This window comes from Microcebus murinus, chromosome 14 (genome assembly GCF_040939455.1).
Source record: "Microcebus murinus isolate Inina chromosome 14, M.murinus_Inina_mat1.0, whole genome shotgun sequence".
NCBI lineage: Eukaryota > Metazoa > Chordata > Mammalia > Primates > Cheirogaleidae > Microcebus > Microcebus murinus.
In genome coordinates this window covers 18,516,989-18,532,809 of record NC_134117.1, presented here as the reverse complement: position 1 = coordinate 18,532,809, position 15,821 = coordinate 18,516,989, and the positions used below count along the sequence as shown (strand labels likewise).

General features: G+C 39.1%; 1 protein-coding gene across 2 annotated transcripts in view; it reads right to left on the bottom strand.

Moving 5' to 3' along the window:
• The window catches only part of XPNPEP1 (X-prolyl aminopeptidase 1), a 53,700-nt gene that overhangs the window by 33,885 nt on the left and 3,994 nt on the right, over positions 1-15,821 (bottom strand). For both annotated transcript variants that reach the window (XM_012770905.2, XM_076009798.1), the window contains exons 2-3: positions 12,400-12,488; positions 5,976-6,100 (exon numbers count right to left, since the gene is read on the bottom strand). In XM_012770905.2, the coding sequence (XP_012626359.1) occupies positions 5,976-6,100; positions 12,400-12,488 (214 nt within the window). The remainder of the gene's footprint in view (positions 1-5,975; positions 6,101-12,399; positions 12,489-15,821) is intronic.

Here is a 15,821-nt window from a genome sequence, read left to right as displayed (position 1 = left end):
TTAATTTCACTGCTTCTTTTACTTTTTTAATATGGCTATGAGAACACTTATAATTGCATTTGTACTTCACATATTTCTACTGAACAGTACTGAGTCCCATCCTCTATGACATATACCAGTTTCTATTTGTGTGAGCTTTTGTGACTATGGTTTATCTTCTCTCCAGTCTCTTTAAGGAGAATCTCATTCATCTCTACAATAGCAATAATAACAATAACAATAGCTAATGTAATGAGACTTACAAGGTGACATGTACGCTTTAAGTATTTACATCTATGGTATTAACTCATTTACTCCTGACAACAGCCCTATCAGGTAGATACTGTCACAATCTCCTTTTTGGGTTTGGAGAAACTGAGACCCAGAGAGTTTAAGTGATACTTAAGGATTTGAGACAACTTGCCTGAAGTCAAGCAACTAGTAGGTGGCAAATTTGGCATCTGAACCCAGAGTCTTGAGAACTCATATGCTTACCTAGGTGCTAACCACCTGCTCTCTGCTTGCCCAGTACCTGGCCCTGAGGAGGCAGTCAAAACACAGGTACCAAACACAACATAACTTCCCACATATGCAGGACAGCTAAGCTACAACAAGAAATGACAGGTAAAGATTATAAAAGAAAAAGAGCAGAGGGGTGGTAAAGATCAAAAGACAGCCAAAGTACAAGAATATATTGTAAGTTTGTGAAGTCTAAACAGTGACTTCTGCAATAAGAGCAACAGCTAATATTGTGCAAGCCTGATGTTTTGTGTTTTCAGGGTGTTGCTGGAAAACACAATTATCTAGTATCAGAGCTTCAGTTCCCTCATGTAGAGAAGAGCCATCCAATTCTGATATTCCAGGATCATCATCAGAAGATAAGGAGCTGAAGCTTCAAATAATCCCTGTGGTTTGGCCAGCCTTATTGCCACTCCAAAAAGGAATTGCTTTGGGTGTACTAGGGCCACACATAATGTCAAAAACAGAAAAATTTTTAAATATTTTTAAAAATCAGGCCAGGGCGGTGGCTCACGCCTGTAATCCTAGCACTCTGGGAGGCTGACGCAGGAGGATTGCTCAAGGTCAGGAGTTCGAAACAAGCCTGAGCAAGAGCAAAACCCTGTCTCTACTATAAATAGAAAGAAATTAATTGGCCAATTAATATATATAGAAAAAATTAGCCGGGCATGGTGGCACATGCCTGTAGTCCCAGCTACTCGGGAGGCTGAGGCAGCAGGATTGCTTGAGCCCAGGAGTTTGAGGTTGCTATGAGCTAGGCTGATGCCATGGCACTCACTCTAGCCTGGGCAACAAAGCAAGACTCTGTCTCAAAAAAAAAATCAATCAGGGTGTCCAAAAATCAGCTTTATGGTGACAGAAAGAGTTGGCTCAGGAACAGCACCTATGACCAAAGACATCAAGATAAACTTGGATTGGCTACAACAATGTTCTCTACTAGTAAAGATTACATCCTAACTCTAGGCCAAAAAAGAAAATAAACTGAAAGTGAAATACAAAGATTACAAAGCTTCCAATACACTCTTAACCAGAAAACTTCAACTTTTAATTCAAGTAACACTACAGGTCAAATCACAGTGAGGCCTCCCCTGGAGGTGGAGGTTCACAAATAAAGGAGAGTTGTAAAAGTCTTCAGCCAGGGCTCCACAACAGCCCATGAGAACCTTTTCAGAGGGCCCCAATTTCAGACAACAGTGCCAGGGGACTTAAAAGAACAGTCTCAACCAACAGCTACATAATGTACTCCAGTCAGAGGAACCACCCTGCCCAATACCAGGACAAGGTAACTAATCAATCAAGCTAAGACAACACTTGAAAGGGAGAAAATGATAAACACCATTGATGAATCCAGCAGAGAATCCCTGTGACATGAAGCACAAGTCAAAATGCCTGGGACTGACAGGAGATGGGAAAGAGTTCATCAGAGTGTCCTGGGCAGAAAAAATAGAAACTCCTTGAGGATAGGGACAAGGTCTGCCCTTCTTAAGTGAGGGCTGGGGGACCCAGCTCCTCTGCTACCTACATCTCTGACCATGACACAGGCCCAAGCTGTGTCGGCCAGCCTACTTGCTCATCTAGTCCTTAGTCAAGATGACACTTTGAAGTTCCTATGAAGCTAGTAAATCTTATTTGCCTATTCTAGTGAACATAGATGAGTGGATGGATTTCATTACCAAACCCAATCCTAAATCTAACCAACTTATCCTCACCTCTCTACTGCCTACTAAATCTAACATTAATGTACCTCCCTACTGCCTACTAAATCTAACATTAATGTACCAGCCTTCACAGCCTCCTCACATGCCACTACCCCCACTTTCCAGCTTGATCTTCTACTTTTCCTATACTCAGCCAGGCTGAACAGACAGTGAACTCGTATCTGAACACACCTCATGCTCTCTCATCAACCCCTTTATCCACCTCTACACACAAGATCCACCATGGTATGAAAAGTACTATTGTGACAGACAAAGGTATTCCATGGAACACTAGATCCCCCTACCCCACCTCTGAGATTACTGTGGGAATTCCACGGACATTTAAGTCCAGAAGATGCTGAATACTTTATCCCCCTTTATCCCCTCCTTTGAGATGCACAGTATACATCAGCATATCAAAGCCCCTGAGAAGTCCTGCAGTTAAGAAACAGTCAAATGGGCAAAGGACTTAATAGACATTTTTCCAAAGAAAATGGCCAAAAAGCACATGAAAAGATGCTCAATATCACTAATAATCAGGAAATGCAAATCAAATCTACAACAAGATATCACCTCACATCCATTATGATGGCCACTATCAACAAAACAGAAAACAAGTGTTGGTGAGGATGTGGAAAAACTGGAACCCTTGTGCACTATTGGTGGGAACATAAACTAGTACAGTTGCTATGGAAAATAGTTTGGACAAGGTTGCTCAAAAATTTAAAAATAGAATTACCATATGATCTAGCAATCTCACTTCTAGGTATATACCCAAAAGAACTGAAAACAGGATCTCAAAGAGGTATTTGTAAACCCACATTCATTGCAGCATTATTCACAATAACCAAGATGTAGAAGCAACCTAAATGTCCATTGACATATGAATAGATAAAGAAAGTGTGGTATCTACATTCAGTGGAATGTTATTCAGCCTTATAAAAGAAAGAAATCCTGTCATATGCTACAACATGGATGAAACTTGAGGACATTGTGCTAAGTGAAAGAAGTCAGTCACAAAAAGACAAATAATGCATGATTCCAGTTATCAAATTGGAAGTAGTCAAACTACTTTAGAAACAGAAAGTAGAATGGTGATTCCAGAGCAGAGGGGAGGAAAGAAACCAGGATGAGTTGTTCAATGGGTATAATATTTTAGTTTTGTGAGATGAAAAAGTTCTAAGGACTTGTTGCACAACAGTGTGTGCATATAATTAACACTATAATATCGTACGTTTACAATGACTAATATGGCATATTTCATGTTATATGTTTTTTACCACAATAAAAAAATTAACTGTTCAGCTCATCTCACTATTTTCTTAACCACCGAATACATTTTTGCAGAGCATCTTACAAGATACAACAGTAATGCTGTAGAACATGGTTTGGGGAACCCCATTCTAAACATCATACTGTTGCCACAAATCATCCATTCCCTTTGTCTATTCATTCCAGCCCTTCATTGGCTCCTGAGGCCAGGAAATCCCATGTCTCCAGACAGAGGTCCAATCTTGAGGCTGTCCCCAGGTTAACACAGGCCTGACATTGTCACAACCATGTGGACTAGGACCTTTGGGGAGAGGCAGAAAGGAAGCCAGCCAAAGAGGACACTTTTTGGGATCTTTGCTCAGTTTACAGTAATATCCTTGTCTGCCACCCCTCCTCCCGTCACAGACCTTCACACACACACACACACACACACACACACACACACACACACACTAAACAGGACCAAGAAAAACCAAGCTGTTACACCAATCAAGTTCTCCACCCAAGACTCTGGATTTGGGATTAAGGTTCTAGCTCAATCTGGTATTTTGAAAGTAAGAGATAAAAAGATATAAATGTAGGAGCTGCCAGGTGTATACCACCTTACCGTGTTGGCTGAGAAAGAGAAAAACTATGGTATAGCAAGAGCTGAAAACCCTCGCATCCCAGTTCTTCTTGGGGGCCAGCTGCATTCCTGCCCTCGGGTTCCACACAACATCCTATCTAACATGTTATCTGACATGCATAACTCTGAGGGTACCATTCTCAACCTGGGGTTGTGCCAGTGCAGTAGCTCTGACCCTAAACTCTTATAAAACACTTTTATTGCTCAAGGTACCTGAAGGTAGTTCTGAAGAATCCTAGAACACCAGCCTTATTTCCCACTATTGCTTTTTACTTCCCTGGGCTCTTGCCAGGGAAACACATGCCATTGTTTCTGGAAAGCACTCCAAGCTTCCCTGCTTCTCTGCCTTTGTTCCTACTAATCCTCCTACCTGCCATGTTTCCCCAAAAATAAGACCTACCCATAAAATAAGCCCTAGCAGGATTTCTAAGCATTTGCCCAATATAAACCCTACCCCAAAATAAGACCTAGTGATGGGCATGGCTATGCAGCATATCTGCACAACCCATACATTCTGTCACGGAGTGAAAGAAGACAAGCAGCCCTTCTCATCTGCCCCATGAGAGCCCTATTGCTCGACAGGAGAGATTGGGACCAATGGTTCTAAAGGAAATAGATTTGTAAGAAATTCAGGATGGAATTCGGGGTTTGGAGAGTTATGATGATGTTCCAAAAGACGACTTAACTATATTTGAATAAATGTAGATTGTTGTACCGTATTTTAAAACACATCCCCTGAAAATAAGCCCTGGGATGTCTTCTTGAGGAAAAATAAATATAAGACCCTGTCTTATTTTCGGAGAAACACTGTATAACTCCTTACTTCCTCCTCCACCTCCTGCTTCCATTTACCCAAACTCCACCCATCCTTCAAGGTCCACTTCAAACACCTCCCTCGTCCCAGGAAGACTCTGTTATCCTCCCCATTCGCTCTCAAACTTCCATAGGCCTCTGTCCAGATTTTGATAGCACTTACCACATTCTACCTTGCAATATAGATATGTATATGTACATCTTAACTCCATTACTAAACTGTATGCTTCTTAAGACCAGGAATTCTCACTTTTTTATCATGTCCAATACCTAAGGAAGGCAGTACATTGCACATAAGCAAAGGCTGAAAAAAACATGTAGACATGACACTATGGAAGAATAGCACTTTGTATACTGTTTCATCTCCCACAAAACCATAACCACCGTGAGGGCAGATATTCAATCTTAAATTCATCTTTATAACCCTATAGTATCATGACCATGGTGTAAGCACTCAAAAATTTGCTGACTCAACAATCTCAGCATGGATCCTAAAATCCTTTATCCTCCTGCCTGTCAGACCTATCACATGAAGTCTCTACCTCTCCAAACCTTATCTCCTCTACTCTAATAACTAGTGTTCTCAGAGGGAAGGGGCACTTAGTGAATTGCTTCCATCAAATGTGATGGTTGGGGTGGGAGTATTCAGTATTGTCCCTATTATATGCTAAGGAAGAGATCCATGACAACTTTCTGGTCACTCTTCTGGCCATACTAGAGGAATGGGGCAGGCTAGACAGGCAGAAGGGAAGCAGGGCAGACAATTCTCATAGGGACAAGATGTGGTGGAAGAGATAGGGGGCAGTATGTCAGCAACTCTTAATTTGTCCACTAATTCTTTCACAATTTATTGAAAGCTAGCTAAATTCACTAGAAACAAGGAAGCCAGAGCCAAATCTTAAACTTCAGTGAGACCTTATTAGACACAGGTCCCAGTGTCAAGCCCTGGAAGACGTGCTAGGTTGTGGGTTGATAAGTAGAATCCTACAGATACATGAGGGCTGGGGAGGAAAGACTGAAGAGAAAGGAGAGGCTGCTGAGTTCCATCACCCCCCACCTCCACTCAGTACCTGGTGAGCATCTCCTGACGGGATGATGTAGGCCTGGATGGGTTCTGTCACGTATTCGGAATTCCTCATGGCTTGTCTCAGCTGCCGAAGCAGCTCTGAAGTCACCTTTGGAGCCATTTTGCTGTCTGCAACAACAGAAGAGTTTGTTCCAAAACCAGCGTGCCCCCTACAATTCAAACTTATTCAAAGCGAGCTGTAAAGAGAAGTGCCTTCCATGTTCTGCCCCACCCCCAGCTGTGTCTGCAAACTGGCCACCCCACCACAGACCAAGCCCAAAACTGCCAAAAACACTGATGTTCACAGTTCTTAAATGCTACTTCCAAATAGGCATTTGTGGCAAGAAAAGTTTAGCTGTTAATCATTTCCAAATTGGTTACCTCTTTCACTTACAGGATTTTATTCTAAAGAGATAATTAAACAAGTACACAAAAACATAGGTGTTTACCTTTGTTTACAGTAGTACAAAAAAGAAGTGAAATACACGATTGGTTAAATAAACTATAATACATAATATAGGATAGTGTGCAATCATTCAAAAGGACACAGACCTAGAAAAAAATTACATCGGCCTGTATCTGACTTGGAAAGATGCCCAGATAGCTATAGTGAGTGATTAAAAACAGATTACAATAGAATATGTATAGACAGTTATTGCTTATTTAAAATTGTGCATGTGTATATGCAGAAAGAAGTTTCTAGGACAGTCACCCAAGTGTGATTAATAATAGTGACTAACTTTGGGTAGGTAAGTTTGGAGCAATTATTTTCTTCTTGTGGTATTTTTCTATTCAAGTTTGACTGCTTTAAAAGAAGTATGTTCCATAAACTTTTTGTTAAATAGACAACCACAGATTTGGAGAAGAAAGATCAATCCACTAGTAGTCAAAAATGTTCAGCATTATGCTCTAGTGAATACCTGCTGCCAAGCAGCTGTGCAGGTAGAAGGGCATCAGGGCCTCAGTGCTCCGTGTTCTCCTCTCCAAAATACGATGGAGATGGATTAGACCCAGAGTTTTCAAACTGAGCTCCAAGAAGGCCCAGGGGTCCAGGGGAGGCTATCACCTCAATAAAACCAAAGCTGGAGTCACCAACTTTAGAAAATACAAAGTAGGAATAGAAATATAAAAATCATTAAAAAAGAAATATTAGGAACATTAAATGTGGTCCTACTAGAAATTCTTTAACTTTTATGAATTTGTAAGTAGTGAAAATCACTTACAAATTCATAAAAGTTTAAGAGACTATTTCTATGTGATGAAGGCACAGATGACACAAGCTGACTTCACCACTTTACTTGGTTCTTCAAAAAGATTTTTTCTCAATAAATACTGATATCAGTTAATGATCTGAAAAACATCTCAGCTGTAGTGCCATGGCTATATAACAAAACAACATCACAAAAAGCCAACTACAGAATAGTAATCATGCATATTTTACTACATCCCATATACTAGCACAAAACTATACTATTAGAATTCAATGTAAAATAATGAGTTTTTCCAACTCATTTTTAAAAGACTTTATTTTTAGAGGAGTTATAGATTCATAGCAAAACTGACCACAAAGTACAGAGTTTCCATATAGCTCCTGCCCCAAAACACACACAGCCTCCCCCACTACCAGTATCCTCACCAGGGTGGTACATTTGTCACAATCGATGAACCTATATTAACACATCGTTATCACCTGAAGTTCATAGTTTACTCTTGGGTTCATTCTTGGTGTTATACATTCTATGGGTTTTGACAAATGTATAATGATATATATCCACAATTATAGTACCATACATTGTATTTTCACTGCCCTAAAAATCCTCTATGTGCAGCCTATTCATCCCTCCCGCCCCCTGTCCTCCAACCCCTAAAAATAACTGATCTTTTTTACTATCTACATAGTTTTGCCTCTCTAGAATGTCATATAGTTAGAATCATACAATATGTAGCCTTTTCAGATTGGCTTCTTTCACTTGGTAATATGAATTCAAAGTTCCTCCATGACTTTTTGATAGCTCATTTGGTTAGCCCTGAATAATATTCCATTGTCTGCATGTATCACAGTTTTATTTATCCATTCACCTAGTGAAGAACATCTTGGTTGCTTCCAAGTTCTAGTAATTATTTAAAAAGCTGCCATAAATTATTAATAAAGTACAGGTTTTTGTATGGACCTAAGATTTTCAACTCATTTGGGTGAATATCAAGAGTGTGACTGCTGAATAGATGGTAAGAGTTTGTTTAGTTTTTTTAAGAAACTGCCCAACTATTTTTCAAAGTGGCTATATCATTTTGCATTTCCATCAGCAATGAATGAGCACTCCTATTGCTCCATATCCTTGTCAGCATTTGGTGTCATCAGTGTTTTGGAGTTTGCCAATTTATTTTTTAAACCAATAAAAAATATTTTACTTAACCAAAAACACTGTAATGCACAATGCTGTATGTAATGCAGAGTTACATCGAGGCAATCACATCAGGTTATTTTAAAGGATTGACACCCTGACTCATGGTGGCTTATCCTCTGCTGGGTACAGATCCTTTCTGGTTCTTTTTCTTAAATATATTCAATTGCTTCTTCCCCTTCATCATCACTAGCACCTTGGGCTTCTATACCTCAGTTGCTATGGTTATCTTCAATGGAATCCCCTATGAGACACTACACTGATCTTGAGAGTCACTGAAAAGGTACCCCATTTATCTGCAGCAAGGGCAACTTCAGCAGCGGGCCTCAGGGTTCCACTTCAAAGTTTTGGAAGGACTGAAGTACTCAAAGGGAGGGTCACTGGAAACCATACGATTCATGATTCAAGCATATCCATGTTCCTTGCATTACCACTGCTTTTGAATACTGTTCAAGGGACCATTCTTCCCTCTTGATGTTTTTTTAAGAGAGATGAGGTCTTGCTATGTTGCCCAGGGTGGACTAGAACTACTGGGCTCAAGTGATCCTCCCATCTCAGCCTCCCAAGTAGCTGGGATTACAGGTGCACGCCGCTGCACCCAGCTATTCTTTCCTTTTGTCTAATCTACTAAGCCTATAATTTCTCACCTATCGGAGAAAGAAGGCTCAGATGTAACTGGTCCGATCTGAGTTTATATATCGACACCTCCATTGGGTTCAAAATGAAGCCTCGTGTGACCTCAGAAACTTGCCGGCATCTGAAAATTTTACTCTGCTATCTTTCAGGAGCTTCCGAATAGATTTATCATGTTTGCAAACCACATTTCTGAGCAAGTTATCATTCTTAAAAAGAGTCAAGCAAAAATGAAGACTTCTTTAGCATCAGTACTTCAGCCTTGGCTGCACATTAGAACTACCTGGGGAACTTCTGATTTAATTGGTTTGGCATGCAGCCTAGGCCTCTAGAATTTTAAAAAGCAAAATATGATATAGGCCAATATACTTTCTTTCAAGATCATTAACTTCCTTATAGAATCTGGCTTCTACTTAGGCACATTCTGACTTAAGGATTTTGATGGTACTGACTAGGTGTTTAGCACTGACTGAAGTATCAACATTATCAGTCACTAACTTCATCAATGAAATCAACATTACCAATGGCAAGCACAAAATTCTGACCTAGGCTGGGCGCAGTGGCTCACGCCTGTAATCCTAGTACTCTGGGAGGCCGAGGCAGGCGGATTGCTCGAGGTCAGGAGTTCGAAACCAGCCTGAGCAAGAGCGAGACTCCGTCTCTATTATAAATAGAAAGAAATTAGTTGGCCAACTAATATATATAGAAAAAAAAATTAGCCAGGCATGGTGGCGCATGCCTGTAGTCCCAGCTACTTGGGAGGCTGAGGCAGCAGGATTGCTTGAGCCCAGGAGTTTGAGGTTGTTGTGAGCTGGGCTGGCGCCATGGCACTCACTCTAGCCTGCACAACAAAGCGAGACTCTGTCTCAAAAAAAAAAAAAAAAAAAAAAAAAATTCTGACCTGCACCACCATCACTGGCCTCATCATCACACTCCTCCTCCTGACTGGTATATAAGGCTTCCTCAGAACCATAAGCATCATCAAGCCACTCTCTACCAACATGGCATTTTCACATTTCTCTCCACAACGCCACCTGCCGCCACTACACACCCAACCCCTTCCCTCTCTCCTTCCTCCTCATCCTCATGCCCTTCATATTGGTCAGTGTCTATGGGCAAATGGCTGAGGCAATGGGCTGCAACAGCAGAGGCAGCTACCACCATGGTAAATAACGTGGTTGATGGAGACTGAGGGAGCTGAAGCCACACAGACAATAGGCCTTGAAAGTGACAGAATCAGTGAGCAACTGGAGCTGAGGAGAGGACAAAATTGGTACAATTATAAGTCCTAGCAATTAAGGTGGCAGCAGGCAAAAAGGCAGCCAAGATGGAGGAAGTAAAAGTCCTGGCTGATGATCCCATAAAGTAATGCTCATGAGGATTAAATAAGTTACTATATATAAAGCACTCAGAAACAGTGCCTGGCACACAGTAAATGTTATGTGTGTGTAGTTATTAGAGTCAGATACACAATTAACCATAAACACAACATGATAAATGGTGTAACAGGTGTGTACACCACTTCTCCTTAAGGCAGGTATCATGTCACTTCTATATCCATGTATCCAGCATAGCACCTTACACATACCTATGCTGACTCAAAGATGGCTAAATGAATGTCACAACATTGCGTGTATGATCTTTTCAGACCTAACATAATAAACAGTAACAAGCTTCCTTAGTGAAAGAAGCAAGCTAGGATCTTAGAAGATACTGTGTTATAACAATTGCTCTTTCCACATCCTATTACTTTTCAGAAATGTTAGAAACAGCCAAGAGCTAGGTAGAGTGTACAGGAAAGTGGGAAGCCAAGAGCAACAGGCTTAGACCACAATGAAACATTAGCCCGTACACTGCCCTATTTTTAAATTATGCCTTAAAGAGAATGACTCATTTAAAAGTTTCTTGCATACATGGGTCTGCTTTTAGAAATAAGTTCCCAAACCTTTGGCCTTTATCACAAACAAGATTTTTCACTGATTTTACAATAAAATCACACCATACTTATCTTAATGGGTGGCTAGGCAAATTAAGCATAACAAGTGTGAAAGCACCATGCACAGCATCCAATACATTGTAGAAGCTCAAAAAATATTTGAACTTGGATCGGAAGCACCAGCTGGGATTCCTACACATCTTACTATAAGAATAGAGGGGGCTGGTTTACTCCAATTTCAGCATCTTAACACATGCACAGATGCTCTTCCAGCATCAATAGCTTTAGAGATAGTAGTTTTGTTTCTCTGTTGCACAGCTGAGAGAAGGCCAAGGGCTTTACATACATTAGTGGCTAATTCTTACAATAATCCTCAAAGGGAGGTTTCACTACTCCCATCTTACCCATAAAGGAACAGGAGTTAAAAGGAGTTAAGTACTTGCCCAAGTCAGCTGGATCATCGGCAACCAGGACCCAAGGTCTATCCAATTCCCAAGTCCATGCTCTATTACACCACTTTGTCTAGGGGATATAACAGAGACCTAAAGCATTCTAAGACCAACAGAACCAAAACAAGTGAGCTCCAGTTTCAGCTGGGATCCACAATATCTCAGACAACTGAAGCTCCCTAACCTTTATTTCCTCATATATAATAAAGAGAAGTTGTCTTCCAGCTGTAAATTTGATGATTCTATTACTTTCTCCCTTTCTTTACTTTCTCTTTTTCCTATTCCTTTTTCCTCCTCCTTCTGCCACCTCCTAATATGACCCAAAATATGTTGAATACACCTATATTTTTTTTAAAAAAAGGACCTAAATTGCATGTAATTATAGCACTGATCTTCCAAAGAGAGATTAGATAGGCATGGTTTCTTATGTGCTTCACGGGATCAATTTTCAGTCAGCTAAAAGGAAATACTATAGTTCTAGAAATATAATAATATACTATTTTTCAGAATTCAGGTTTCTGGCAACCCATCAGACAACTAACTAATTCTGGGGAGAAGGGATGGACCCAGAAATTTTTCCCAAAAATATATTCCTAAATGTACACTCAATTTATAAATCACAATAACATAAACTTTTTTCATTTTATAATCTTACGATGAAAGTTGAAAGCTTCTTTCTAAGGCAATCAATAAAGGACTATATTAGAAATAGGAACAAGATTAGAAAAATTAGAATAGTATATTTTCAATAATAACTTATCTCCACCACCACAGCAAGAATGAGAAATGCAGAAAACCTATAATTCTTTTACTACCTAAAAAAGTGGTAAATATATAGAAATAGTAACCAACCAAAAACAAAATGGTTTTTAATTTTCCAGATACTCATCCCCAGCCATGATCTATTACTAATTCCTTACCCTCTCCTCTCCCCCAACTAGGATTTGGGGTGGGAAGATTTAAAATCCTTCTAAGATGCTCTATCTAATTTATAGATAAAATTATTACCTGTTTCCAGACGTGCGCCTCCTGAGTGTGTCACTTTGTCTGGTTCAATTATTCTTAAATTTTTCAGGTGAAAATCCTGGTGATTCGCCCTTAAGAAGAGAAAGAACAGGATGTTGCAGACTTTGACCACAGTAACGTGGCAAGGCTAAAGTCAGACAGGACACCAACTTGACTTAGCAGTTTTCTTATGTGACTCAAAGGAACTCTCACCCCAATATTGGTGGCAGAATAAATAAGTTTCAGATAAAACTTGCAGGTGCAAAACCACCACGGTGGGTGAACCTTCTCAATTTTAGTTTCTAATTCATGAATTCTCTTCAGCTATGTCTAATCTCCTTTTTAGACTAAGAAGATTTTATATTTAATCACTATATATTCACTTGTATAAAATTCTATTTGGTTCTTTTCCACATCTGCCTATTCTTTCTTTACAGTGTCCTATTCTTTTCACTTTGGTTTCTATTCTTTCTCTTACTGCCTTAATCATTTTAGGCCCTTATTTTATAATTTCTTTCAGAGTTTCCATTAGAAGGTCTTGGGATAGTAATCCTCATGTTTGCTGGGTCTGCCACTTCCCTCTCTTGGTGGCTCATTCCTTCTGTGCCTTTTAATCTTTTACTAAGATTTTATTAACAGCTTATCTTCAGGAGAGACTATTTACCTATGAAAATGAGAAGTGTCCTGATTTGTACAAGTATTACTATCATTGTTTGCATCTAAAACGAATTTTCACATTAATTTCTTAGCTAGAAGATTTGCACACAAGTTTCCTGACCCCATATGGGGATAGTCTAACGCCCTGGACCCCAAGCATGAAGGCCTATATCTGCATCTGATAATATTCTCAGGCTCAGGTTACCAGTGTACCGTTCAGGCTTTAAATTGCCTCTAAATTTCTGGCACCTGAGTATTTCTCTTTCTTTCAAGTTCATTCAGTCAACAACTATTTATTGAGAATCTTCCATAATCCAAGTCCTATTCTAGACAAAACAGCGAAGAAAATAAACAACATTCCTGACTGCAAGAAGTTTACATGGCCCAGAGCAGGGGGCCAGGAGGGAAGATAGAGAAGAGGCAACAGACACAAAATAAGTAAACAATGTCAGGTAATAAGTACATGTTCTATGGAAAAAAGTATATGTTCCAGGGCAAGTGGAAGAGAGTGTCAGGGAAGTAAGGAGAAGGGCTCTCTGATAACACATGACATTATAGCAGAGACCTAAAAAACATAAGGAAGCAAGCCATGTGAATGGCTAGGGGAAGAACATTCCAGAAAAGGAGATTAGCAAGTGTAAAGGCCATGAAGCAGGAGTATACCTGGTGTACCTGAGAAAAAGCAAGGAGGCCAGTGCAGTGTGTTTGTGACTGTCAAGGAATGAGGAGGTAAGCAGTTAGGAGATAAGGTCAGAGAGGCACCAGGGGCCTTATTGTAGGCTATAGAAAGGGTTTCGATTTTACTCAGCTATGAAATTAAAGGTAATTAAGTTATAATTTAACCACATTTTTAAGTGTTAGTAGAGGTAGAGAGGGCCACATTAGCTCAGTCCACCACATGACTAGAACCACTAGACCAGACATTTTTACCAGTCACTCCAGGCCTGCCTTCATATAGCTGCTACTTTAGTTTTAATGGACAGAATAAAATGTTCTTAACTGGAAAAACCATATATTCTTTCATTTAAAAGTCAGACACCCCAATATCTCTCATAAATATAAATGCAAAAATCCTCAACAAAATATCAGCAAACTGAATCCAGCAACAATATAAAAAAGATCATACACCATCACCAAGTAGGATTTATCCCAAGAATACAAGGTTGGTTCAGCATATGAAAAATCAGTTAACATAATAACCAAATCAATAGAATAAAGAACAAAAACTACATGATTACCTCAACAGATGTGGGAGAAAAGAAGCATTTGCCAAAATCCAATGCCCCTTCCATGATAAAAGTACTCAGCAAACTAGAAGAGAAATTCCTCAACCTGGCAAAGGGTATTACAAAACGCACAGCTAACATCACCCTTAATGTTGAGAGACCAAATTCTTTCCCCTATGATCAGGAATGAGACAGGGATGTCTACTATTGCCATTTCTATTCAACATTGTACCTGAGGTTCTATCCAGGGAAATTAGGCAAGAAAATGAAAGAAAAAGCATCCAGAATAGAAAAGAAATAAAACTATCTCTATTTGCAAATGACATTATCTTGAATACAAACAATGCTAAAGAATCCACACAAAAAAATTAGAACTAATGAGTTCAGAAATGCATAATGCAATATCAACACAATCCATTTTATTTCTATAACCTTGCAATGAACAATCCAAAAATGAAATTAAGAAAAGTCCATTTACAATAGCATCAAAAATAAAATATTTAGAAATAAATTTAACAAAAGAAGTACAAAATGTATAAAAACTACAAAAGATTGCTGAAAGTAACTAAAGAAGACCTAAATAAATGACAATAGTCCAGGTTCATGGATTAGAAGATTTGACATTGGTAAGATGGCAATACTTCTCAAATTGATGTAAAGACTTAACACATCGCCTACCAAAATTGCAGCTGGCTTCGACCCTAAAATTCATATGGAAACACAAGGGACCCAGAATAGACAAAACAATCTTGAAAAAGAACAAAATCTTGAAAATAATTCACCCTTCCCAATTTCAAAACTAAATACAAAACTATAGTAATCAAGATAGAATAGTACTGACATAAGCATAGGCTTTTGGATCAAAAAAGTAGAATTGAAGGTCCAGAAATAGAGCCTTACATGCCTCACATTTACTGTCAACTGATTTTTGAGAAGAGTGACAAGATCATTCAATAGGGAAAAAAGAGTCTCTTCAACAAAGGGTGCTGGGACAACTAGATATCTACCTACATACAAAAAGTTGAACTCACCTCACACCATATATAAAAATCAACTCAAAATGGATCACACACATAATATAGGAGCTAAACAATAAAACTCTTAAAATAAGAACAGGCATAAATCTGCCTGACCTTGAATTAGACAATGATTTAAGATACAAAAGCACAAGAAACATACGAAAAAACAGATATGCTCGATTTTATCAAAATTAAAAACTTCTGTGTTTCAAAGGGTACCATCAAGATAGTGGAATGACAACCCACGGAACAGGAGAATATATTTGCAAATCTGGCAAGAGATTTTATAAGTTTATAAGATCTTATAAGTTTATAAGATAGTGAGTACCCAGAATATATAAAGAACTATTACAACCCAACAATCAAAAGACAACCCAATTTTAAAATGGGCTAGGGATCTGAGTAGAGATTTCTCCAATAAAGGTATAGAAATGGCCAAGAAATACACGAAAAGGTGCTCAACATCACTAGCCATTAGGAAAATGCAAATCAAAACCACAATGAGATATTATTTCACAGCCAC